The sequence below is a fragment of the Notechis scutatus genome, chromosome 1, assembly GCF_049901735.1.
Source record: "Notechis scutatus isolate UNSWTSFEM ecotype Mainland chromosome 1, rNotScu1.2, whole genome shotgun sequence".
Taxonomy (NCBI): domain Eukaryota; kingdom Metazoa; phylum Chordata; class Lepidosauria; order Squamata; family Elapidae; genus Notechis; species Notechis scutatus.
The window spans coordinates 56,610,936-56,638,141 of NC_142009.1; the positions used below are offsets into that span (position 1 = coordinate 56,610,936).

The 27,206-nt window shown below is 35.8% G+C and overlaps 1 protein-coding gene across 6 annotated transcripts in view; it reads left to right on the forward strand.

Moving 5' to 3' along the window:
- Positions 1 to 2,049: 2,049 nt before the first annotated feature.
- Positions 2,050 to 27,206, forward strand: part of CAPN14 (calpain 14) — a 61,642-nt gene continuing 36,485 nt past the window's right edge. For 3 of the 6 annotated variants that reach the window (XM_087964978.1, XM_087964998.1, XM_087965005.1), the window contains exons 1-6: positions 11,944 to 12,004; positions 21,804 to 22,140; positions 24,522 to 24,591; positions 25,379 to 25,500; positions 26,206 to 26,342; positions 26,456 to 26,630. In XM_087964978.1, coding sequence (XP_087821104.1) covers positions 21,892 to 22,140; positions 24,522 to 24,591; positions 25,379 to 25,500; positions 26,206 to 26,342; positions 26,456 to 26,630 — 753 coding nt within the window. In that variant the 5' untranslated portion in view covers positions 11,944 to 12,004; positions 21,804 to 21,891. The other 3 variants (XM_087964984.1, XM_087964993.1, XM_087964988.1) reach the window with 3 other exon arrangements.

Consider the following 27,206-nt stretch of genomic DNA (forward strand, 5'->3'; position numbering starts at 1 on the left):
GCTCATTTTTTTGAATCAATGAAGGAAATAAATAATCACATAGGTTTCCTTTGTAATTCAAGAAACAAGCAACTGCAATGAGAATTTTTTTTATATATTATGGATTTAACAGTAAATGAAATATAAAATATGCCTCAAAAGAATGTTTTGCTTATCAGTTATTGTTCGTTTATATAATACCCATCAAATGAATGATATAGTTGGTCTTGAACTGAATAATTCTGCATTGCCATAATTTATTTCCAACTAAAGGCAACAAATAATATCATCTGACATTCTGAAATATATTCAATATGCATTGAAAAGCAAAAAATTATTCAGAAAAAAATTGAAAAATTAAACTGTATAAGATGTATAATCATTTTTTAAATAGCGGTCACTCCACACAAGCAAAGTACCAGCAAAGGAGGGAAAAAACCTCCAGAGACGTTCCTGAGACAGGAAGTCTAGTCCTGCCAAGAATATAATAAAGGTTAACGGAGAGGCAGTTTCTCTAAGCAACACCAGAATGTTTCCTTCCTGCCTTCCTTACAGGATTAGGCCAGTAATTTCTTCTAACAACCGGTTCTCCGAACTGCTTAGAATGTTAACAACCAGTTCTAGCGAATAGGTGTGAACTGGTAGAATCCCACCCCTGTGTTATATAACTATTTTGATATGCATAATTTAGAAGTATTATGCTGAACAGAAGCAAATCAATGCACTTAGTTAAGTAATTCATCTTGATTAGCAGAGTGTGCAGACTGACTCAAAAGTAAACCATTTATTTATTTTATTCATTGGCTGAAAATAACTCCTAGAATAACTTTTGAACATTAGAAAACAACCGTGCCCTCCTTCAAGTGTACAAACTAAATAGAATTCTTTAGAATTCTTTAGAATAGAATAGAATAGAATAGAATAGAATAGAATAGAATAGAATAGAATAGAATAGAATTCTTTATTGGCCAAGTGTGATTGGACACACAAGGAATTTGTCTTGGTGTAAATGCTCTCAGTATACATAAAAGAAAAGATACATTCATCAAGAGTCAAGAATCATAAGGTACAACATTTAATGATAGTCATAGGGTACAAAAAGCAGTCAAATGGCACAACACAAAAGAAAAAAGAGTTGGACAGCAGGAGGCAAATAGAGGATACTTTCCATTTATAAAGTCTTCAAATTTATGATTTGATAAAATCATTTTTATGATTTTACACTTCAGTAAAGAAAGAAAATACTTCACTTGGATTCTTGTTTTGTTTTAGCAAAAATACTTTTCCAATTGTAGACCTCAGCATTTTTGTTTCAGCTATAAGATGTTCACTAAAAACAACGAAACCTAGATTTTAAAAAATGATCACTGAGGATGTTTTATAAAGTATATTTTACAGTGAACAAATTTATTATTTAATTATTTGTGTATTTGTTACTTTATTGGATCAATAAAGGTGTTGGTTATTCACTGAAGGCAGCTTTCCAAATGATTAACAATAGAAATACACACATACTCACACACACAAACAAACAACAGTTTTCAAGCAGTTAAAAGGGATAATGATCACAATCAGCAGTCTTGGGTGGAAAAGCAGTTTAAATAGGTTCCCCTAAGCAAAGAATAATAGATTAAAAAATAGATTAAAAAATAGGGACCAGTTTGGTGGTAAGGTAGAAGAGTTCCATGCACCTTTGGCATTTAGTCATGCCGGCCATATGACCACGGAGAGGGGGGGGGGGGGGGCGTCTTTGGACAGCGCTGGGGGTCTTTGTCGATAGGACTTTATGGCAGGAGCTTCATGAGGTGGTGGTAGGGGTGTGGTGGTTTTTTGGGTTGGTGTTGGTGTACACACCACCCACTAGAGCCAGAAGCGAACTAGCATGTATGTGTGGGTGGGGAAAGAATCGTCGCGGTGAGTGGGGGGGGGGGGGGGGGGGGGGGGGGGGGGGGGGGGGGGGGGGGGGGGGGGGGGGGGGGGGGGGGGGGGGGGGGGGGGGGGGGGGGGGGTGGGGGGGGCGGGGGGACCTTTAAGCAAAGGGAAAACAAGTTGTCACAGATGGCTAAGTCCATAGTTCACCTTTGTAGCTCTGAACAGTCCTGCTTTTGAGAACTTTTTTAGTAAGCTGACTGAGATGCCTAGCCTGGAGCATAAAACAAGGATAACTCTGATCCATCTTAGGCATAAAAGTACAGTAAGTTTCTCTGCCATGCTTCCATTACATGTTATTTAGATAAGATTTTGCTTTAGTCTTGAATGCCTTCTAACATATTAAGTCTTTCTTATGAAAAGATTGCACATGTTTTCTGCTTTACCTGTGACAACGTACAGACTGCTTCATCAACATGACAATTGGATTTTCTTTTGGGGTTGACGGACAAACAGAAAAAAAGCATGGAACTTTGTTTTTGTGGATTATGACTGCAGATAGATTATTTGTATGCATAAAAATGGAAAGATTCAGTGCTACCACAATGGAGGAATGGTTGCTCAGGATGATAGAACTGGCCAAGATGGTTAAATTGATTTTATTGATAAGAGAAAACACAACATCTTTATCTATTGCTGAGTGGAAACCACTTAGACTTTTTCTGTGAAACAGAAAAATATGAGGTTAGGTTTTATTATTTTTAATGACTGGCCAGGATAGATTATAGAAAGAAGAAAGTTATGTTGAAATCATAGAATAATAGGTATATTTATAATTGTTCTCATAAATTGTAAAGTTTTTGTAAGTTTTTTCTTTCTTTTGTATTTTTTTTACTTTTTCCTTTTCTGCACTTTTAGCTTCCTCTTTGATTTCTTTGATTTCTTTCTTTTATAATTTCTTTCTTTTAATGTGGATTAGTTTTTATATTCCTTTTCTTTAAAAGAAAATTCGATAAAATAATATATAATGAATAATTTGGAAAACATTAAGAAATGTGGAATAGCTAATAAAATCCAGGTTTTTTTGGGTCCATGGATATATCAATAGACTTCAGCTAAGAGGATCTGCCCTCTTATTCTGCAATGTTCAAATCTGTGCTGAAAGTCCTCAATGATTTGGGAACAGATGTGGGAATGGAAAGAAAGACAGAAAGAAGATAGATGTGGGCTGGGCTGGGCTAGGCTGTAAGGAGGAAGAAGCATTCATTCATCAGTGGAGTTTATTCTTATGACAGGTGGCCATGGCTGATTGTAAAGCTCCATGAAAATGAGATGTATATGCGACTTTTAGAAAGGACACATACTGAATTATTGACTTGTCTTCTTTAATATATGAAATTCCTTGAAAGGCAATAGCTGTGATGCTATTTATATTCAGAAAAGATAGGCTTTAGATGACTGAGTGAAGTCTTGCCTCACTGCAATTCATTTTGAATATGTATACATAATATAGAAATCAAACACATTTGAAAGCTAATTAAAGCCCAGGAAAAGCAAGCTGAAATATTAAGCCAAATAAATTCTTCACATTTTCTCATCCCGTTTCAAAGATGAGAGATGACAGGGTGTTTAGGAATGTCAAAAGAAATACTCAGTGGTTGGCCAGATCATAAGATGTCAGGTGGTCCTTTGCATTCTTGATCAAAGTAACCAAAATGAGTTTTCAAAACATATTTTTCATCATATTTTTCAACATATTTAACATCATATTTCTCCAGTGAGGGTGACTGTTAAAATTATTTTTCAGAAATTTGGATTATTAGCTTCATTGCTATTTCCCAATAATTTTGTCCTCTAAACCACTAAAAGATCTAGTGGTTTGCTCATCATTTTAGGTTGGCAACCAGGCTCCCATTTTTCATCTTGCTCAAACCAATTGTTGTTCCGAGGATATTAAATATTGTGGAGACTATTAAAAGAAAATTTGGATTGTCTCAGGCTAGCTGAAGAATTTGGGGAGTTTAAATCCACCTAGAAGGTCAGCAGGTTGTGAAAGTTTGACCTTCACAACTGCCTGCAGCAATTTCTATAGAATCTTAAGTCTGTCCATATCTTTTATCTGGTATTATTACTATGGTTCATCATGCAGTCAGCCAGATATTCAGACTGGATTTGGTATTTTTATCCACCTATCTGGTCCTTCACAAGCATCTGGGATAGGCAGATGTTGATGTTTGATAGAGTGGAGGTATCATCAAAGCATGTAAGCTGTTCCAAATAAACCTATCTTTTGCATTATGATGGTGAATTATTAAAGTGGCACTTCATGCAATATTAGCTCCCAATAATAGACAAGAGCTTCTGCTGCCATGCATCCCTGCCAGATCAATTCAAGGTCTATATCACCAGAACTACTTGTTCTTGCTTTTTTAATCCAGAAGCTCAGACATCTGGAAACAAATGCAGGCTTACATCTTCCTCTCTTCACTTTTAAAGTAACATCTCTGCTCATTCACACACATATGTATATTCTCAACTCGTAGTCTAGCTGGCCCTAGAGTATGTGTTCCAAAGCTTCAGGATGGGATACCTATGTTTAATATTTGTTCTGTGTTGGGGTTCCCAAGGACTAGAGTTCCCATACATTTCCATATCTTCCAAAAAAGCTTGGCCATTTCATCAAACCTTGGCCAATGCCCCCTTGGCATACAACCTGGTACTTTCTTCCTATAATGTTATTGGCTCATTCAAGCCATATGGGAGAAATTTGTTGTTTTAAGAACCATCTTCAGACTCTTCATTCTGGTACTTTTCCACATGATGAACTCTTGTTGAGCAAATATTTCTGCCTTTTTAGCCTGATCTGACTGAGTGTTTCATAATCAGTTTTTCATTGACGTCCATTCAGATAAATATGTGGAATAAAGTTACCCACTATTGTTTTTCCACAACATTACATAAGGCTGTCATTATATGACAATGGCAATATGTTGGCATTAGTAACTAATACATGGATCGTTAATTGGGGTGTTCATGCTTAATACATTGTAATAGAGTGCTCATGTGTATACTGTACATTGTACAAGTATTCAGTGGGGAAATGTAACTATTGTGGATGGGGGGAAGAATGGTTTTAAGGCAGTATCTTTAGGACAATATAAGGACACAATGGCTCAGCAGTTAAAGAGGGATGAGTTTGTCAGCTGGAAAGCAGACAGCCCAGGTTCGAGACTCGATAATAAACAATTTGGTTTCAGAAAAAAACTATCCTGTAATCTGCAACTCTTACACTGCAAAAACATATGGACTGCACAACTTGATCAGGGCAAAACAATAGACGCAATCTACATAGACTTCTATAAAGACTTTGATTCAGTGGTACACGACAAACTACTCCTAAAACTAAAATCTTATGGTATCTCTGGACACCTGCATAATTGGATAGAAGCATTCCTGTCAAACAGACAACAAATGGTCAAAATTTGGAGTGTCCTATCAAATTCTGTACCTGTCAATAGTGGTGTCCCCAAGGCAGTGTTCTAGGACCAACTCTCTTCATACTCTACATAAATGATCTCTGTGATCATATTAAGAGCAACTGTGTTCTCTTAGCTAATGATGTAAAGCTGTTCAATACCACAGACAATACTGCTACCCTTCAAAAAGATCTTGACTATGGGAAAAACTTCCGGTTTCAGTTTCTTCGGTGACAGACTGAAACTGCGACTCTGCGCAGTCTCGATCTGTGCTCGCTGCTGGAGCGCCCCGAGCTGGCTGGTTTCGAGGCTAAGTCACCCCGTAGAGGTGGTGAAGAGAGGGGAGATTGCCAGCAGGGTTGAGGAGAGCCACATCTCTCCTCCTCAGCTGGCCATTACTCCCTTTCCCAAAGGCGGTTGCAGCAGTGGTCAGAAATGGCCATCCCAAAGAAGAACTCAACCGGAAAAGAATGTGCAGGAGGAAGATAAGAAGAGAAAGTTTTGGTTGACCGTGTCAAACAGCAAAAGCAATAAATAAGGTACCCTGGAATTTAAACTATATAAAAAAAAATAACACTGTTCCCAAAGAAGATTTTTTTTTGAACAAATTTTATTAATTTTTAAAGACATACAAAACATAAATACACAGAAACACAAAACATAGAAGCATAAAAATTCTCTTTTCTGAAAGTTGCTTAGTCCCGGGTTAAAACTCTTGATACAGACACAAATTCAAATTCATATTCATTTTATATACCATTCCATATCTTGTTAGCATTTTCAATTTTCTATATAACTTCTCCTCTCTTTTAAATTTTCTCAATTTTATTTTATTTATCTCCTCTCAATTCGAATCATAATATTTATTATTCTTTGTCTGTTCTGTTTCCAGCTATCCATTTATCTTTCTTCTTTGAAAAAAACTTCTCCTGTACACTAAATGGAATATGATGCCTTTATCTCTTTCCCCTATATTTATAATACTTAATATAAAACACATAACTTACATTGGGATTCTGTCTGGTACATTCTAAAAGTATACAGTATTATCAAAACCAATACAAATCTATTCATTAATATTGATATTCATTTATATCTTAAACATTTAGCACATTACTTTTCAGTTAAATCACATACTTTTATGGGAGCACCTATTTTCCATAGTTATTCCCCCCCCCACATCACATATTATAGATCATTATTTCATTACGATGCTCCCCCTTCTCCTACTTCAAATCTCTCATTTCACAAAAAGTTTCACTAGGATAACATAGTCTAATCATTAATATTAACAATCATTTATATCTTAAACATTTTACCCATTTCAGTTAAATATCATGCCTTTGTGGGAACACTTATGCTTTCCAAAATTATCCCCCCCCCACATCACATATCTTAAATCATTGTTTCATTACAGTACTCCCCTTTTCTTAACAAAAATTTCACTAGATTATACTAAATATTTTATCACATTTTAAATTACATATTATTTCCAATTTTCTATGGTTATTTCTAAATACAAATATAGAAATGCAATCTTATGTACCTTTCTAGAATCCCTTTTTCAATAAAATTTATCCATTATCTCTAAAAAACTTTTGCTTCTTTACATCTTGCTCCCCACCATTAAGGCTTCTCATCTCTTCCTTTCTCCCTTGCTTCTTCTTGTCCTTGTCCTCTTTACCCCCTTGTCTCTCCACCTCCCTTTTATTCTGCTTTCCCCCTTTCTGTTGTTTCCTAACATAATATCCCCTTTTCACCTTATTCTTCTCTTTTTGGATTGTTTTTCCAAGTCTTAAAGTCTTCTTTTCCTTTTTAACTTTCTTTTTTCCTTCTCCGACCAAAGTTATTTGTTCATCAAAGATGGCTTCTTCTTTGTCCCAGTCATCCTGTTGCTCATTCAGCTTTACATAAGTACAAACCGCCATTTCTAAAAATTGAAAATGAGTGCCAAGGACATCTTTCCCTTCTTGCTTTTCTTTTTCATATTTTTGGTATACAAGTTTCAGTCCCTCCACAAGTGATGCCATTGTACAGAGAAAAAGCTTTTCCAAACAACAACCCAAATGCTTTTAATCAGAAATAATTCTCAGAAGTTCCAAAATCACCAAACAATCCAAACAAGCTGTTTCTTTTAAATACTTTCTCCTTCTTCACTTTCTCTTTCTGGGGTTAAAGTTTAGTCACAAAGTTCCCTTTAAATATATATCTTTTAGAAGTCTTATTGATGTTTAGTAACTCTTTAGAATTCTAGGCAATCTTCTCCTTATTTTCAAATTTTGCTCCAATTTTTTTTCCCTCTCCCTTCCCACTCACAGCCAAAAAGATTTTTTTCCCCTTTAAATGTTCAGAAATCGTTATCCCTTCAGCATTCAATTACCTCCAATGCAGGTTTTCGGATTTCTCTTATGATTCCATCCGCTGTCACGTTAGGAAGGAGAGTGAAACAAAAAAAAAAAAAAACCTTCCCTTTTAGAATATTCGCAGCTTGTAACTCTCACTGGAAACGATGTATCCTTAGCAGCCTTCAAAATTCCAGGGCACTTTCTCTTGCCTTGTCCCAGTTGAAAGCAACTTTCATAATTCTTCCAATTTTCTCCCTCCTGCACCTGCTTGTCCGGGTGCAGATTTCTTCGTGGCGGCCATTGCTGACCGCCGCTCCTCCGCCTTGGGAAAAGGGGGTTCTGCCGGCTGGGGAGGGGGTCTGCGACACCCCCAAGCCCCTGTCCGGATCCCCCTGTCTTCATCTGCCTCTACGGGGCAGCTATATCCCCCAGATCCAAACAGATCGGGGGAACCTTGGCGGCGAACACAGCAGGGATCGCGCAGTATCGTGAATCCCTGCCGCTGCCGAAACCTCACAAACCGGAAGTCCCCCAAAGAAGATTTTCAAGCAGTGAAGGAGAGAGAAAAGGGAAAGGATTTTGGTTTTTTTTCTCTCCTTTCCCTATACTGACAGATAAGAGACTTAAGCAAGAAATTGAAAAAAAAATTCACTTTGACATCAATAGGCATTTAAGCTGAAAATAAAATGTCAAAGGGATAATAAAGATTTCTGGGTAATCAAAAGCTTTTGAAAACAGGAAAGGAGAGAAAAAGAATAAAAGGGCAGGATCTGGAAGGGAGGAGATTTAAAAAGAACTTACAGTAAAATCTCAACAAGACTTCTAAAAGATACATTTTAACTGAGACATGGCAACAAAATAGTAAAACCTCAGGAAGAGAAAGTGAAAAAAGAAGTAAGAAGGAACAGCTCGGGAGTATTTGAATTACTTGGTGACTTCTGGATTTTTGGTTACTGCATTTGAATGACTAAAATCAATCGGGTGGTTGTTTAAAAGTGTTTAAAATGGCACCACTTTTAGAAGAACTGAAAACGGAACTTAAAAAGTACAAAGAAGGGAGAGGTTCTTTTGGCTTCATATTTCAATTCTTAGAAATGGAGATTTGGAACTATGTGAAACAACAAGAAACGCCTGCAGAACAAGAAGACTGGGACAAAGAATAAGCCATCTTAAATGAACAAGTAATATGGGGGGGGGGGGAGGAAAGGGGGGAAAGAGAATGAAAAGTTTAAGATTTGGAAAAACAACCCCCAAAAAGAATAGTTTGAAAAATAAGTATAAAATTAGAAAGCAACAGAAGAGGGAAATGCAGAAGAGAGAATTAGAAGTAGAGAGATCAGGGGGTAAAAAGGGGAGGGAGAAGAAGAGAGGGAAGAAAGAAAGGAGAAGGTATAAAGGGCAGAAACAAGATATAGAGAAACAGGGCCTATTTAGAGATAATGGGTGAAAATCTAATTGAAAAAGGGATTCTGCAAAGGTACGTAAGATAGTATTGTTATATTAGAAATAGAAATAATTTCAGAAAATATGAAACAATGTATGATCAAAATGATGGATAAAATAGTTATCATAATTTAGTGGAATGTTTGTTAATAAATAAATGTAATAAAATGAATATTTAATGATTTATAAAACATAAGTGAAGAGAAATAGGGAAAAAATTAATTATGGAAAGATTATACATGTCCCCAAGGAAGTATGATATTTAATTGAAAAGAAATGTTAAAGATGTTAAGACTTTAATGAATATTAATGATAGAACTGAATTGGAATGGAATGAGGGTTTTAATTACATATATTTATAATCCTTTTTTTTAAAGAATATAGTGTGTATTTTAAGAATGTACCAAGCAGAATTCGACTGGAAGTTATGTATTATGTATTATATTGAATGTTATAACCTTAAGGTATACATTGAATAAGAGTTGAATGGATAAAATTAAAAGATATAAAGGTGTCATACTCCAATTAGTAACTACAGGAGAAAATTTGTTTAATGAGAAAAGATAATATGAAATTGAAACAGGACAGACAAAAGTATAAACATAATGATTTGAATTGAGATGAGATAATCAAAATAAAGTTGAGAAAATTAAAAGAGGGGAAAAATTATATAGAAAATGGAAAATAGTAATAAGATATGGAATAGAACACAAAAATGAGCATGAAATTGAGTTTGTGTCTGTATAAAGAAGTGTAACCCGGGACCATGCTATTTTCAAAAAAGATATTTTACTTGTATTTTGTGTGTGCGAAAACCCAAATAAAACTTTATATATATATATATATATAAAAAGAACGTGACTATGTATCAGAATGGTCAAACAAATGGCAACTTCAAATCTCAACAAGTAAATGCTCTGTCTTACATATTGGCAAAAAAAATATATCAGAAAATAAAATACAAGCTGAATAATCAAGACCTTGTTGATGATCCAAACTCTGTAAAGGACCTTGGAATACTCATCTCTAATTATCTAAGTGCTAGAGCCCACTGTAACTACATAGCCAAAAAGGCATTAAGAGTTGTTAACCTAATCTTACATAGCTTTTTCTCTGGTAATATCACACTACTAACTAGAGCATACAAAACATTTGGTAGACCAATACTCAAATACAGCTCATCAGTCTGGAACCCACATTACGTATCTGATATTAGCACAGTTGAGAAAGTCCAGAAATATTTCACAAGAAGAGTTCTCCACTCCTCTACTTGTTGTAGAATACCTTATGCCATCAGACTTGAAATTCTAGACCTAGAAAACCTTGAATTACGCCGTCTTCGGTCTGATTTAAGTATGGTATATAAAATCATACATTGCAATGACTTACCTGTCAATGAATACTTCAGCTTCAACCATAACAAAACAAGAGCACACAATAGATACAAACTCAAGGTTAACCGCACCAAACTTGATTGCAGGAAATACGACTTCAGCAAACAGAGTGGTCAATGTCTGGAATACTCTACCTGACTCTGTGGTTTCTTCCCCAAACCCCAAAAACTTTATCCTTAGATTGTCTACTATTGACCTCACCCCTTTCCTAAGAGGTCTGTAGGGGGCGTGCATAAGCGCACCAACATGCCTATCGTCCCTGTCCTATTGTTTCTTTTATTTTTCTTATATGTACCCATTTCATGTACTCATAACTATGTATATACTTATACCTATTATCTTGTAAGCAATTGACAAATCAATCAAACAAACAAACAAACAAATAAATAAATGATGGAGTAAGCTCCTTTACTTGCCCCAGCTCCTGGCAACCTAATAGTTTGAAAGCATGCAAATGTGAGTAGATAAATAGGTTCCACTTTGGTGCGAAAGTAACATCATTTCAAGCACTTCGGCATATAGTCATGCTGGCCACATGATTACAGAAGTGTCTTTGGACAATACTGGCTCCCACCCAAAACAGAGATGAGCCTAGAATTGGATACAATTGGACAGGGGAAACTTTTACCTTTACCTTTAGGGCATGGAATAACTTCAGGGCACTCCACCTGTAGTTGTGGATAACAGAAAAATGGGTAATCAATAAAAAGTGCTTCAAAAATATTATCTGGAATTTATATAATTACAGCAATAGTTGAGATGCACTTCATACAATTGGTAGATTTCAGTTGGCAGATTGCTCACAGACTTTGTCCCCTGACTGTTCTTAGCACATTTTCTTCAGTTGGTTAATTTCTGGGCACCCGTTCATACTTGTGTATGTGATTGTGTTCATGTTTGTATAGTCTTTTTTTCAGTATGTTGGAAAAAAAGTGGTGAGAATCTGCCTCCCCTCCCCCCTGCCCACACCCAAAAACCAAAATTTATCTTGTGTGCTGGATACCTATTAAAAATACAGACACATTCCGGTGGCATGAGTGTGACCACAGCGTCATCTGTTTATGCCTCACGATTTGGAAGGGAAAAACAGAACCATAAACAGAGGAGGAAGTAAAAAGAGGAGAATCATGGTGTAATTATACCTGCTGCGAAGACTATCAGAAGCCACTTTGTACCTTTATTTCCTTTTTAAAAAAAATTCTTTTACTTCTTTGCCTTATTCTCATTTTAGCTTTCTTTTTTCTCCTGTACTTTATATTAGGTTGTTTTAGTTGTTTACCTTCCTTTTTAAAAGCTTTAATAAAAATTATATATTAAAAAAACAGAGGAGGAAGTGCCTTTTTGTATGTACACAAAGTGTGTGTCATTTTTTGGATGATCTGATAATCCTTTCAGGTAAGACATGTGACCAGAAAAACTTCAAAAACCTCTACTATTACAACACCTCCCGCACTAAGAACCTAGCTTTTGATCAGGTATCTTCCCTGAACTTGGTAAGGTAGGTCTTAGCCTTACATACATAGGAGAATATGGTACATGCATATCATAATTGTTTAAATAAGAGAGTGTTCTAGCATCCCAAAATTGATCGTAACATTGCCAAGGCTTCTCTTCAAGGATTTATTACTTTATTTTGGGCAAGACAGGGTATTTGGATAAGGTAAGTCTTCTACAATATAGACAAAAGTCAGCCTGTTAAAATGTTAGAGCTTCATTGTTTTTGCTAGCTAAGTTTTAATATAAAAGGGATCGTTAATTAAATGAAGTGGTTTTTAAATTTATAATCAATTTCCCTTAATTTTCCTTAATTTTAAATTTTAACTATACTACAGTTAAACTAAACTTTAACTATGGGAATTGAAGTCCCCTATTGTGCTATGTTGAGGTGGTAGAAATATATATTTTCCCCCTGTGGCAGGATTGGCTTCATTACTTATCCAGCCTGGTGACCGACTCCTTGTCTCATTTTTTGCTTTTATAAAATGGTGGATATTCTTGACTACATCTTTTATCCCTTTAAATTTGGCAAACAACCTTGGTCGGCTTATGCTCAGAGTCAGGCAATAGCACTGGAGAAGAAACAACATTGTACCTTTTCTTCCCAGTGAAAAATATCCCCACCAATTTGTCATTTTTTTTAAAAAATATAGATTTATAGACTGCATTGAAATCACTTTTTCTAAAATGGGAAAAAAGATTTAGAAGGGAAAATGATTTTCAGCAGAAATTTATCAGGAATTCTGAGATCTGGTAATGGATAATGCTTTTCATACTTTGTTCAGTAGACCAATAATTTAGTACATTGCTAGAAATCCTGAGTTTTGAAACACCAAGGTCTAGTAAGGAAAATTATACTATTCTTCCTATTTCTCTGATCTCTTTTTAGCTGATTTCATTCCCAAAATAACTTCTAAGAATGTAGGTCCATATATCCTACACGCTCTGAAATACTATATGGTCTTATGAATGTTCCTATTTATAGAGATGTTGGTGTTTTTTAATTTTTGAAAGAAATCTGATCATTTTTACAAGTGACATGATCTGATTTGAACTAAAAAATGTAATGTGCATAATTTTGTTGGTTTAAAACCAAACCAACAATTTTATTTGTATGCTCTCCATTTATTAATTCTGATTTAATTAATAATTCCTGACAATTAAGGCACAATGCAGTGTTCTTTTCTCTATTCTGTTCCATCATTTTTCTAATATTTTGTTGTAGACAATGAGTTTTATAATTTTTAAATTAAACTGATGACTGAATGCAGCTCTGAATGCAGAGAAGCAGCCTTTCAAAAAGCCCTTTTTTCCTGCTTTTATAACTGCAGCTGTGCCTCGCTGCTGCCTATGTCTGCTGCTCTTCAGAGCTACTGGTTCTACAGAGGTGGACAGAACCGGTAGAAACTCACCCCTGACTGTAACATCATACTACTTTAGGAAATGCTGCTCTACCGTTCTAGATCCATATTTTCCCAAGTATGTCATTTTGGGCAGTGGTGCTAGGGGAGGAGCAGTTGAGCTGCTTGCTATTCCTGTGGTTGGTGTTCTAGGATTTGGCATCTCTCCTCTGCTTTAACATCTATCTTAAATTTCTGGGGGTTTAATCCATATCCAGATCATACCTAATTGTGTATTTCCACCAAAAGGCCAAGCTGGTGATACAGTGTAGTTCTTATTATGCATTTAGGTCTGAATGAGACCAGAGAAGCCTAGAATTAGTTCTGGCAAAATGGAAGTCAAAACCATTTGACTTCATGCTGGCTCTTGGGTTGGTTCTGAATGGATTCATATTCCCCTGGAAAGAGAAGGTCTGAAATTTGGGAATTTTCCTCGACTAATGGTTACTGCTTCGATAATAGGTGGAGTCTGTGGTCAGAGAAACCTTTGCCACAGTTCTGGCTCTTTCTAAAACAGGAGGACTTGATGACAATGACCCATGCATTCATCACCTTGTTGGTGGGGAATTGGTTTATTTTTATCTGATTTAAATTTTATTTGTTTTTATAGAACGGTTTTGATAGTTTTTAGGCATATAAGCTTTTCTTTACTATATGTTTTTATTGTGAGCATCTAGTATCATTGGAATATGGAGACAAATAAATATTTAAGTAAAGAGAGTCCTAGGCTGCATTAACAGCGGGATGGAATCACGTAAAGTGTTAATACCACTCTATTAACACCTTGGTAAGACCGTACTTGGAACACTGCGTCCAGTTTTAGATACCATGATGTAAAAAAGATGTTGAGACTCTAGAAAGAGTACAGAAAAGAGCAACAAAGATGATTGGGGGACTGGAGACTAAAACATAAAGACTGGTTACTAGAATTGGGTATGGCTAGTTTAATGAAAAGAAGGATTAGGGGTTATATTATAGCAGTGTTCCAATATTTGTGGAGCGAGGGTGTCAACCTATTCTCCAAAGCACCTGAAAGTAAGACAAGAAGCATTGAATGGAAACTAATCAAGGAGAGAAGCAACCTAGAACTAAGGAGAAATTTCTTGACAGTTAGAACAATTAATCAGTGGAACGACTGGCCTCCAGAAGTTCTAGGTGCTCTTTTTAAGAAGAGATTGGGGGACTTCCGGTTTGTCGGCCGCGGCGGCAGGGATTTGCGGCTGCGCGATCCCCTGCCGCGCTAGCCGTTTTGGGGCTCCGACCCAGCCGGTGCGGAGCTAGGCTGCCCTGCAGGGGCAGCTGAAGGTAGGGGATCCGGAGAAGGGTTTGGGGTGCTGCAGACCCCCTCCTGGCCGGCAGAACCCCCTTTTCCCAGGACGGTGCAGCGGCGGTCCGTAATGGCCGCCACAAAGAAGCTGGCAGCCGGGTAAGAATGCGCAGGAGGAAGTGGAGAAAGTGATTGAGAGGAGAAAGTTTTCTTGGCTCCTAGGACTCTAAGACATATTTAATAAAATTCCTGAAAAGTATGACTTTCTGAATAATACCTGCCAGAAGAGGAAAAAAGCGGCTGCTTGAAGGTGCTGAAAGGATAGCTTTCCCTCTTTTCCTACGGAATAAATAACTGGATATTAAGAAACCTATTTTTTAGGTGGAAATTGGTTTTAAGCGATGAGTGGGAAGAGAGAGTTAAAAAGAAAATATTTGTATGCTAAGATTTGTTGGAGCAGATGCCTTAAGGATTTGAAGACTAGAATATATTGTAACAAGACTTTAAACAGATTTGGACTTTCTTTCTCTTTGATTGATATCACCCCAGAAGGAGAAAGTGAGAACTCTGCCTTGGTTTGGACTGATTGATAACTTTGGGACTGTTTTATCTTTTTTATTTTCTTTTGAATATTCTGGTTGTTGTAAGAAGAAAGAAGGAGAAAAGAAAAGAAAAGATTTATAATGGCTCTTTCTGTTGAGGAACTAAGAAATGGTGTGGAAGAAGCTTTCCTTTTCTTAGAAATGGCGCTTACTAATTATCAACAAAAATTACAACAGATGAAGACAGCAGAGGAACAAGAAAGAAAGGAAGGAGCCATCTTTAATGAATCTCAGAATTTGATCCAGAAAAAAAGAAGAGAGAAAGAAAAGAAAAGAAGAGAAAAGAAGAAAACTAAAGGATTTAAGGACTTAAGATCTAAAAAAACATTTAAGAAAGGGAAAAATAAAGTGCAAAACCAATATGATGATTGTAAACAAAGGGGAAAAGAAATACGACAGAGAAGGGAAGCCGGTAAGGCAGAGGCTAGAAGAAGGAGGGTAGAAAGGTTTGTTGGGAAAAGAAAGAAAGGGAAAAGGTGGAGAAAAGCTACAACGTTTTGAAATTAAATGGAAAAAAGGAATTTTTATGGATAATGGATAAAGTATAATTTTTTTTTAAAAAAAGATTTTGCAAGGTACATAAGATGAGATGGTAGTATTGCAATGGTTTAAGAGTTGATAAGAGATTAAAATGTTAAAATGTTTAAAAATGATTGGTTTTAAAACTTAATAATAGGAGGGTTTAGAATATTGTTTTAATTAAAGAGTTTAATAAAATTATGGTATTGATGTTATTATGAAATTTTTATTATAGTATTTCTTTTTAATATTTGGATTTATTCTCTAATTATGCACTTAATTGTGTTGGATGTATTAGTTAGATAGAATGTACCAAGCAAAATCTGATTGGGTATTAGATATTATTTTAAAGATTAATTTGATTAACTTAGGGGAGATAGAAAGGCATCATACTCTGATTAATGATTTCAGGAGAAACTGATTTTCTTTTTTTTCATAAGGGATGAGACAAAGGGATGATAAAAATGGACAAAAGATACAAATATAATGATTTAAACTAAGATGATTAATTAAGGTAGAATTAAGAAGTGTGAAATATGTGGAGAAGTTAATATAGAAGGCTTAGAATGGTAAATAAAATAAGTAATGATATGTAAGATGAGCATGAATATAATTGAAGTCCATGAAGAGAGAGACACCTGGGTCCAAGTTACTTTCCAAAAGATATTTTTTATGTTTTGTGTGTTGTGTGTATATGTCTTTTTGGGGGAGAATTGGTAAAAACTTGTAGAAATATAGAATGAGAATAATGGTAACTAAGTCAGAAAGAAACAGATGAAATAATAATAATGATATTGAATAAGAGTAAAGAGAAGTAAAGAGAAATTGAATAAGAGGTTTTGGTATATTATATGGAAATGGTTTAAAACAGAATCATAATTTATCTGACTTGTTAAATTTACAAGGGAAAAAGGTTTAAACATGTAATGAACAATGATAATTTGTGTGTTTTAAAAATTAATAAAACTTGTTTTAAAAAAAAAAAAAAAAGAAGAGATTGGACAACCATTTGTCTGAAATGGTATAGGGTTTCTGCCTGAGCAGGGAATTGGACTAGAAGGCCTCCAAGGTCCATTCCAACTGTGTTATTCTGCTCGATGACAAATAGATGTATGATAGACAGACAGACAGACCACAAAAATAGTAATATAATCACTTAGCAGCCAGATTTGAACTTTAACTGTGATTTAACATAGGGCAATTGCCTTGACAATATAGGGTTAATCCATTGTTTGACTGTTGATCATGGTCTGGGAATCTGCCAATATATCTTTCAATAAATTTAGTTTCTTGACAAGTACTATAAAATCCATTCTTTTTACAGTTTTCTGAATAATTGGCATAGTTTCTTACAACATCGTATATTTATATTTTCAATGCAAAGTTACATACCAAATTGTCAAGGATACATATCTTGTGTGGCATTTTTATAGTTTAAGAAATTCTAACTCTTTTTCAGTGTTGGAGCACCATAAATCTTGTTAATCTGTATCTGCCTACTAAGAAGCTTAACTGTGGCTTTGAGTTAAGATTTTTATTACATATATTGAAATAAATGCTGATTTTTGCAATAATATTTAAAAAGAAATTATGAAACAGCAGTTTATTTTGATTAGTGGCTATATTCTGCAAATGCAAATATTCTCAGATCATTCATCCATCTAGCTCTCTCATAATGTAATTCAAAGTTATTCTGTTTTTATAAAAAAGGGACACAATTTCTTTTTTAAAAATCCCTTTGGTTTTATTCATTAAACATATTGAAAACCTTAACACAAATCTATCCTACAGAATGTATCTGAGGTCTATGTGAATACATATACTAATACTAATACCACTCTATAAAGCCTTAGTAAGACCACCCCTAGAGTACTGCATCCAGTTTTGTTCACCACATTATAAAAAAGATGTTGAGACTCTAGAAAAAGTACAGAGAAGAGCAACCAGGATGATTAGGGGACTGGAGGCTAAAACATACAACGAACGGTTGCAAGAACTGGGCTTGGCTAGTCTAGTAAAGAGAAGGACCAGGGGAGACATGATAGCGGTCTTCCAATATTTGAGGGGCTGCCACAGAGAAGAAGGGGTCAAGCTATTTTCTAAAGTGCCTGTAGGCCAGACAAGGAGTAATGGATGGAAACTGAACAAGGAGAGATTTAACCTGGAAATAAGGAGAAACTTTCTGACAGTGAGAACAATCAACCAATGGAACAGCTTGCCCTCAAAAGTTGTGGGAGCGCCATCACTTGAGACTTTCAAGGAGAGATTGGACTGCCATTTGTCAGAAATGGTGTAGGGTCTCCCGCTTGGGCGGGGGGTTGGACTAGATGACCTACAAGGTCCCTTCCAACTCTGATTATCTGTTGTCTGTTATCTGTTACCTGGAGCAGATAACAAAGTGATTCCAATTTTATGAGGCCTTCAGAAATCCCCTGGAAGCAGACTTCTGACAAGAAAGTGATCTGCCCTTCTGGCACTTCTATAAGCATGGAGGAAGGAGAAGAAAAGAAAAAGAAAAGTAGGTGTAATGGAATAAATACTTACAGGCTGATAATCTTGCTCAGTGAGAACAGAGCAAAACTTTGAAACTTGAGTGCAGGACAACAAGCAAATGGATGAAAACTAATCAAGGAGAGAAGCAAGATAGAATTAAGAAGAAACGTTCTTATAGTTAGAACAATTAATCAGTGAGTTTAACAGTTTAACAATTAACTGTTCAGAGTATTGCAGCGTAAATTCAGTGCCAGAAAAGTAAACACAGATGACTGAGGCTTCATTTAACTTCTTTATAAACACAAATAATTTTTACAATACCAGTTGTAGATTTCTCCAACATGGAGCAAACTCAAATAGAAGCAGACATGTTACAGGTTCAGAGCTGAGCTCTAGTTTTCAGCAAACAAGCAAGTCACACAGCAGAGGAGAGAAGCAGTTTAATTTCCAATAGACAGACTCTTAACGTAGCTTTAGAGCTTAATATATTTTCACGCCCAGGCTACTTCTCATTTCAGTTTCTAAACAGTCCTCATTGGCTGACTTAGTTGTTATACCTATTCAATGGCTGACCTTGTTACCATGCTCTATTCCAGTTCATTAATATACTCTGACATTAATGGCTTACCTTCAGAAGTTGTGGGTTCTCCAATATTGAAGGTTTTAAAGAAGAGATTGGACAACCATTTCTCTGAAATGGTATAGAGTTTGGACTGGAAGACCTCTAAGGTCCCTTCCAATTTTTTTATTCTATTATTTGGAATTATACGTTTTTGTTTGCTTCCAATGCTGTTGGAACATTTTAAGATGAAAGATGACAAATAAGTCCATACAATTCTTACTACACATGTTTGTAGCTATACTTAACGAAATAGGGAATTGCATCATCCTACACTACCAGCAACATAGAATATTGGATACACAGGTGACTTTTGACTAATATGTATTACTATCAGTGTTATGACCTGTTTGAATCTTTGGCCAAATAGCTCAATTGTGGGACTTTGCAAAGATTCATCTTGCATGCTGGTTACACCCTTTCTGGGAACAGGAGTATTTGCTCATTGTCACTCATGTCCTCGTCACTTCCTGGATAGATCACTGCAACAGAGTATACATGGGCTGCACTAGAAGTCCATCTAAATATTACTACTAGTCCAGAATGCAGCAGTACACATAGTTCTGGGCACTCCATGATCTGTTCCTATTATACTGTTGCTGCACGAATTGTAATAGCTTCCACTTTCTTTCCAGGTGCAATTCAAATGCTGGTTGTTACTTTTAAAGTCCTGAGTGGCCAGATTATATGAGGGATGGCCTCTGCCTTTGGATATTTGCCCATGCCACAAGGTCAGATACAGTAGTCATGCTTCAGATCTCTTCCCTTAAATGATGTCATCTTGTGTGATCAGGGAGCACACCTTCTCTGTAGAAGTCCTTGCTCTGTGGAACACCTTTCCTCTTGCAATCTGGCAGGCACTTTCCCTTTTCATGGTCTGTAATGCCTTGAAGAGCTGGCTCTTCACCCTCTAGTCTCACCCTCCCCAAACATTGGAAGGGGTGAGGTTGGAGCCCAGTCAACTGAGTGGGATGTATGGTGGTGGTGAAATGCTTGCTTTGAGGGAACTGGGAGTTTTTGTAATATTTTTTATTTATTTTGCATGATGTTTTTAATTCATGTTTTGTGACTTGCCAAGGATTATAACATATAAAGGAGAATATTTGAAGCTCATGGTTGAAATGAATGGTCCTTGGTGCTGTCTGAGCTTGGTTATTTTCTTGCAGATGTTTCATTGCCCAAATCAGTGCAATAATGGGTAATGAAATTTCTGCAACAAGACAACCAAGTTCAGAGAGCACCAAGGACCCCTCATTATATAAAATGAGGAGCTGTATAAGCAAACAAACACATGTCTGAACTGTGTCTAAGAACAGTTTATCTGTGATGATGAACTGATTCTCCATGCATGTGACCTCTGCACATCATGCCATGCATGCAGTCAGCCAAGAACAGGATCAGCAAATGTCCAGTCAAGCAGGGAAATCCTGGCATGCGATCTCACTCCCCCTTGTTCTTTGCAAAAAGTATGGACAATCATGCAAATCGTTGATGTGAAAATCTAGTGAATTACTGAATGAATGGAAATTTTACGTGACCTTCCTTGGTCCCAAACCAACATTTCCCCCCTATTTTGACAAGCTTAGGGAGGATGCATAATAGCATATTGAATGAACTATTGATATATATTTTGTTGCTTTTAAATTAATCTTAAAACATTGCCTGTTATGGACATTGACTTGTCCCTGCAGCTTTCTTGGCAAGACTTTCAGAAACCTTCTTCCTGAAGCAGAGAGAGAATGACTGGCCAAAAGTCACCCAACTGGTTTCATCCCTAAGGCAGGAGGAGAACAAGCCACCTTCTGGTTTCTAGCCTTGTGCCTTAACCACTGCACAAAGCGGCTCTCAATTATATCTATACTTAAGCACAGAGATTGGCCATTTTATCTAGCAATTTTCTAAGTGTTCTAAGAACATTTAGCGAGGATATGACTATCAAACTCAGAACCACATTTTCCCCCTATTATAAACACTCCAAATGAAATCTTCATGTATAGAAGAAGTTTAATGTTTAGTCTTGGAAGAAGAAGCTCACTGGGGATTTTCACAATAATAATTAGGATATCTAATAAAGAGGATAAAGTGGAATTTTTGATTGACCATATGAAGGTACATTTTATGATTTTGAAGAATGCTCTGAAGACTTTTCTTAAAATCATCAAATGACTCTTAAACACACTATTATCTGTGCACAATAGTCTGTAATACACTTTTTAGAGGTGGGGAATATTTGGTTTTAAAAGAGTTAGGATTAGTATAGTCAGAAATCAGAGCTGAACATCAAAACTCTGGCTGCAAAGTACAAAGCTGCTAAAACTATATTTCCTTTTCTGTTTTAAATAGAAATGCTCAAGAAGAATAAATATATTTTTTGTTTAATAGACCTGTAATTTCTGTGGCTTATTATATGCTTAACTTGTTTCCTTCCTTTTATTCAGTAAAAGCTGATTCCAAAATCCACATGACCTACATGGACATATGCTAGTGTAGATCATTTTACTGACTTCAGTATAATTCTGGTGTAGTTTCAAGGAAGAGTTAATAATAATATGCACCATTTTTCAAAATATGACATCATCTACACCAGTCAAGTGTTCTTTAGAAATCCTGATTAAAAAGGCTTTCTACAGCACAGACCAACATTCTTTATTGGTTTTTAATGTGTATGCTATCTCTTTTCTCTTTCGAATTTCACTTTCCCTCCCAGAAACTTAGGGTGTACATGATTCTTTGTTTGCTTTTTAAAATGTGATGTTGAAAAATTAACCCATTTGTTCCTTAATATGATGTATCTCACAATGTTTTAATTGCCTATAAAGAGGCATAGAGTAAGAGTGAGTGAACTTGCTTGCTTATTTACTTATTTACTTGTTGACCTTTTATGGTATCTTTCCAAACAGGACTAATTTGGATTGAAGAACATCTAGCTTTGGAAAAAGGGAGTTAAAACCACTACGCAGATCCAGATCGACACTGTTTAATACAGTTATGCCTTTTCGGCAGCTACTTTGCATACGCCAACAGAAGAGGAAGCGACAACAATGGCGGCCCTTGAAGACAAAAAGCTTTGCTGAGCCCAATAAGCTTAGCCAACAGAACTATCACAGTTTGCTGGCAGAGTGCTTGAAGAAAGGGTGTTTGTTTGAAGACCTGACCTTCCCAGCAGATGTGAGATCCATAGGCACAGGACCATTGCTCCAGAAACTGCCCCAAAAGATACAGTGGAAGAGGCCACATGTAAGTGATGCAATTTGTATTACAGGGACATTTTATTAAAAGAAAGAAAAGAAAATGGTTTTCTGAAATCTTAGATGGTATGCAGGGCCTCTTTTGCAAAGATAGTCTTTGCTTAATGTCTTCCCAAAAGACAGTTATGACCTGGATCCAACACCCACCCATGGTCACACGATCGCATTTTGGGTGCTCAGCAACCAACCTGCGTTTGTGGCTGTATGCAGCATCTCATGTTTTGTGACTGTAATTCACTTTTTTTTTGCCGGAAACCAGTGTTTACTTTCAGTTTCTAATAAAAACCATCCATTGTGAACAATGGGTTTGTTTAACAACCATGGTGTTCGCTTAATTACCACCACAAAAAAAGTTGTACAATTGTGTTAGTTATGTCATGACCTGCTTAAAGTCTGGCACACCATACTTATTCTCTTCAATTTTGGTCATAACTGTGGAGGTATAACACATACTTTGCAATTCACAGATCCCAAGTTCAAGGTCAGATGATCTGGTTTTAAAAAGAAGATCAGATAATGAGGAAGTTATTAACGGCAGACTTCAGAGAAGCACAGTCAGGGTAGATCTGTACTTTCTACTCAACCCCTTGCCTGTACCAGAGACTCAGGTTTCTGAATGCAGGAATGGAAGTTATATTGTGCCTGCTATTCCCAGCCCATTGCAAATATATCCTGCTCTTGTGTTTTCCAGCATCAATTCAAAAATGCTATTTTTTTTTTAATGTAAGCCTTCTTAAGTCCTTCAGAAAGGATATCTCTGGCACTGTCTTCTGTTCTTAAGCCGTCTCTAACTGACTGCTCTAACTGAACCTCTCTTCTCTAGTGGCTGATTGCTCTGCTGACTATAGTAGCAATGCCCTTTCCCCCATTTTTTTGTAAAAACAACAACTTGCAATTGATTCACCAATGGGCTGTTAACTCAATGAACCATTCTCATCTCTAGAAGTTCATGTTCCTTACATTCTTCAGTGGCCATTTTTTTTTATTACTGCTTAGGCTAGGTTGCCCTTGCTTCCATTCCCTTTATTGTTGTTCCCCTCCCCCCAATATCATGAAGTTGCAATCTAGTGGTGTTTAATAATATTATCTTTGATAATATTTCAATAGAAGAGAATATTTGTAGCTCAGGGTTGAACTGTAGAGTCCTTGGTGCTCCCTCAGTTTGATTGTTTGGTTGCAGATTTGACTAAGTGACTATAATCATCGGTGGAAGCGAATGAGGCAGAGGTCTTCAAACTTGACATCTTTAAGACTTGTGGACTTCAACTCCCAGAATTCCTCCTCCAGTCATGTGAACTCAGGAATTCTGGGAGTTGAAGTCCACAAGTCTTAAATTTGCCAAGTTTGAAGACCCTTGGGATGAGGGGTTTGCTCCCTGTTTATGTGCAGTAGCTTGCCTTGCCAGTGTGGGTGGGAGAATGGTTCTTTATTTGGTAGTTTGATTAAGACATTTTTTTGTTTTTCTTGTGTTAATCCCTCTTTATCTAGTTGTAGGTGGTTGGTGGGGATATTTTTTTCTTTTTTTCTTTCCTACTTAGCTTTTTCATTATGTCTTTTGAATGATGTGTAAGGGTGGCTTATATCTACAATATGTGTCTATTGATGGCTGATTTGTCTGAATGCCAATGGCTGATTTGTCTGAATGCCAAGCTTCCTGAAATTGCCTGGTATTTTCGGTTTTCTTTGACTTTGGATTTTGGCTTAATATTTCCTTGTTGATAGATATATTATTCTTGGGTGTATAAAAGCGGTTTTGAGTGGATCATCATTTTTTCCTCACAAGAATAATACTGGTTTCAGTATTTCCAGGGAAACTAAGAATGCAATTATCTGATTATGAAAGCTCGGGGGATAAACAGTGTATCAACAAAAGATGTATTATGTTAAAATATATCCACTTTATCCTTGAAAGAATGAACAGACTGCAAATTTATGATTACATGACAAATACATTCTGTTAACATTGATTCCTAAGAAAAGTTTGTCTCATCACAATTTCTAGGTCTTCTTTTGATTCTTATTTAAATATTCATCACTACCAAATTCCACTGTATTTAATGTTTTGACTTATTCAACTCAGAAATGAAAACAGCCACTTGGCCAGGACTATTCTGATTTCTTGGGACTGGCCTCAAATCACATATTATATTGCTGGCAGGAAGCACTTATTTGTTTTTAGGCTGATCCTTGGTTATATGATAGATTACAAATTTCCTATGTTACACTTCTTTCTTGAGTTCCAACATGTTTCATATAATAGCGAAACAAAGATGCTTAAAATATTATAAATGTATTTATACAATAAGGCATTGTATGAACATAGGCTTGTGTGGGTTTAAAGTGGCTTATATATATTCCTATATATTACAGGAGCTGCACAAGAATCCAATCTTTTATTCTACTAACAAAAAAAGGCTTGCTCTATGTCAAGGACTGATAGGTAAGAAATATTTCAAGAGAAAATATCTTTTGTATGAATATTTAGAATATGTCAAGATTGACTTAGTCTACCAGATCCATTTCAAGAGCTATAGCTCTGGAAAAAGCCCATGCTAATCTGGAATATCTGGCAGAAGATAGGTTGCTCCAAATTGATCTATGTGGGATTATCAGAATTCTGCCTCTACTTATTTGGCATATATGCAGTATAAGCTTAAATGGCTATATGTTTTTAGATGAAATTTTCAGGAAAGTTAGCCAATGAAAAAGAATACACTTTCATGGAAGGTTCTGAGCTGAAATAAGGCATATTAAAACCAACAACTCCAATTTAAGTAAAGGACATTTTGCTACCCATTTGAGATTTCTTCAGCAATAATAACGTACAAAAATCAAAATATAAAATCAACTACACAACCATAAAGATATGTGAATGGAACAAAAATGCCATTTCTAAAGAAAATATTTGTAACTTAATTATGTGAGCAGCCCAGAGTCACAAATGTGAAATGGACAGTTATATAAATTGAATAAACAAATAAAACTGCACTGCAAATATAAAAGGTCTGCTTTCTTCCCTAAGTTTTAGTTGCAAATTTACTACTGAAGATGAAATGCATTCTACATAATAAGGCACAAAGTTACATCTGGCCTCTATTAGTCAGTTCCTGGTTAATTAGAAAAGTAATAGAAACCTGAATATGTACTGCCTTCTATTTAGTGCCTGAAATAAGGTGAACAAATAGTTTGTAGTTTACCTTCTGTTTTCTTTTACGATTTTGGCACAGAGAACTGCTGGTTTTTGGCTGCGGTGGAAGCTTTAACATTTCATGAAGACATTTTGTTTAATGTGGTACCACAAAACCAGAGCTTTGAGAGGAAGAAATATGCTGGAATATTTCATTTCAAGGTGAGCATAATCCCCAGTGCAGCTATCTGATGAAACATTTTAATGATAAAAATGTTAGATTTCTGTAAATGTAATGAATAATTCAGACAGTTCTGTCAATATATATATGAATTAGCCTTCCCCAACATAGTGCTCCTTAGAAGTTTAGGATAGGAATTGCCATTGATATGGGCCTTTGCACAAGGGAATAATAAAATAGAGGAAAAATATGTGTCATGATGTCATTGTGTGAATGACATGATTTATGTACCTGTGCTTTATATTAGTCATGCAAAATAGTAGAGGCAGATTACATTATACGTGTGTCATTTGCACAATGATGCATGTGAGATTATTGTGATTAGGATTATTATTGCAAGGAGGAAAATGGCCACATAATCCTGTGAAAAAAATCAAAAAGATTAAGAAGCCTGGATACTTAACTTTTCCAAGCAAGAAACGCCTTTTCATCTGAAGTGCTTTTAATTCTATGAAATGCATTCTTCTTCTTGTCACTTCAGACCCTCGAGATCCAGCTTAGTTTCATATAACCCAAACTCATCTCTTCAAATGTTATTCTTCTGATTATTATCATATTACTGTTGCAAAAAGTTCAGTTATACTTTCCTAGTTATTGTTTAATCATCAATGAGCAGGATTGGATAATGGTCTTCCTCTGTCTTTGAAATAGGAACATGATCATTGTGTGTTCCTTTCCTTTTACAGGTCTGGCATTTTGGAGAATGGGTTGATGTTGTAGTAGATGATCGACTACCAGTAAATGAAGCTGGTCAGCTTGTTTTTCTCTCTTCTGTTTATAAGAACCTATTCTGGGGAGCTCTTCTGGAAAAAGCTTATGCCAAGTATGTGATTTCCCTAGCATTCTGTCATGGATCTTATTCAGTCTATTTAAAATCTATTGTTATAATAATCTAACATCCATTTTAAAAAATACCTGGCAAAACTCTCTTGACAGGATATGTGGTTCTTATGAAGATCTACAGATTGGGCAAGTGTCAGAAGCTCTGGTAGATTTCACAGGGGGAGTTAATAGGACAATAAAGTTGACTGATGCACCACCTGATCTCTGGGACATCTTGACAAGAGCAACCTACAGCAGCTCCCTCATGGGATGCCAGACTCATGCAGGGGTAAGAACTTTCTTTCCTTTCTCTCACATTATTATTAACAATTTTTGTCCCACAGTTCCTTGTATGTCATTTATTGAAGTAAGTGAGACATTTCTCCTATTAGCTGCCCAACAAAGAGCATTATGTGATAAAAGAGATTATTCTAATAAAGGAAATGAAAAACAAAAACTTTGGTGCCTTCTTTTAAGAGTGCAAATGCCCCTTAAAAAACAGTATATATTAAAAGAATAAGGTTAATATGAATCACTGTATAACAACTTTGGTTTTTTTTTTTTAAAAAAAGCCTAAAACACTTGCATTAATGAAATATATAAATTATTTGTCATTTAAGAGTATCTCTTGTATTGCCCCATCTATCTGAGAAAGATTTTGGAAGGAGTTATATAAATTGTATTGCATTCTATGCAAATACGTAATTTATTTAAATATTTTTAATTTCCTACTAATCAGATTTTGATGATTTCACACGTGAAGAGAAAAGATATTGTGGCTATTTCTCCTTTTTCTGCACTGTTCTTTCAAAGCTCAGCAATGTTTTTATTTTTCTAAACTGAACACTTTTTTAATCCAGCAGCT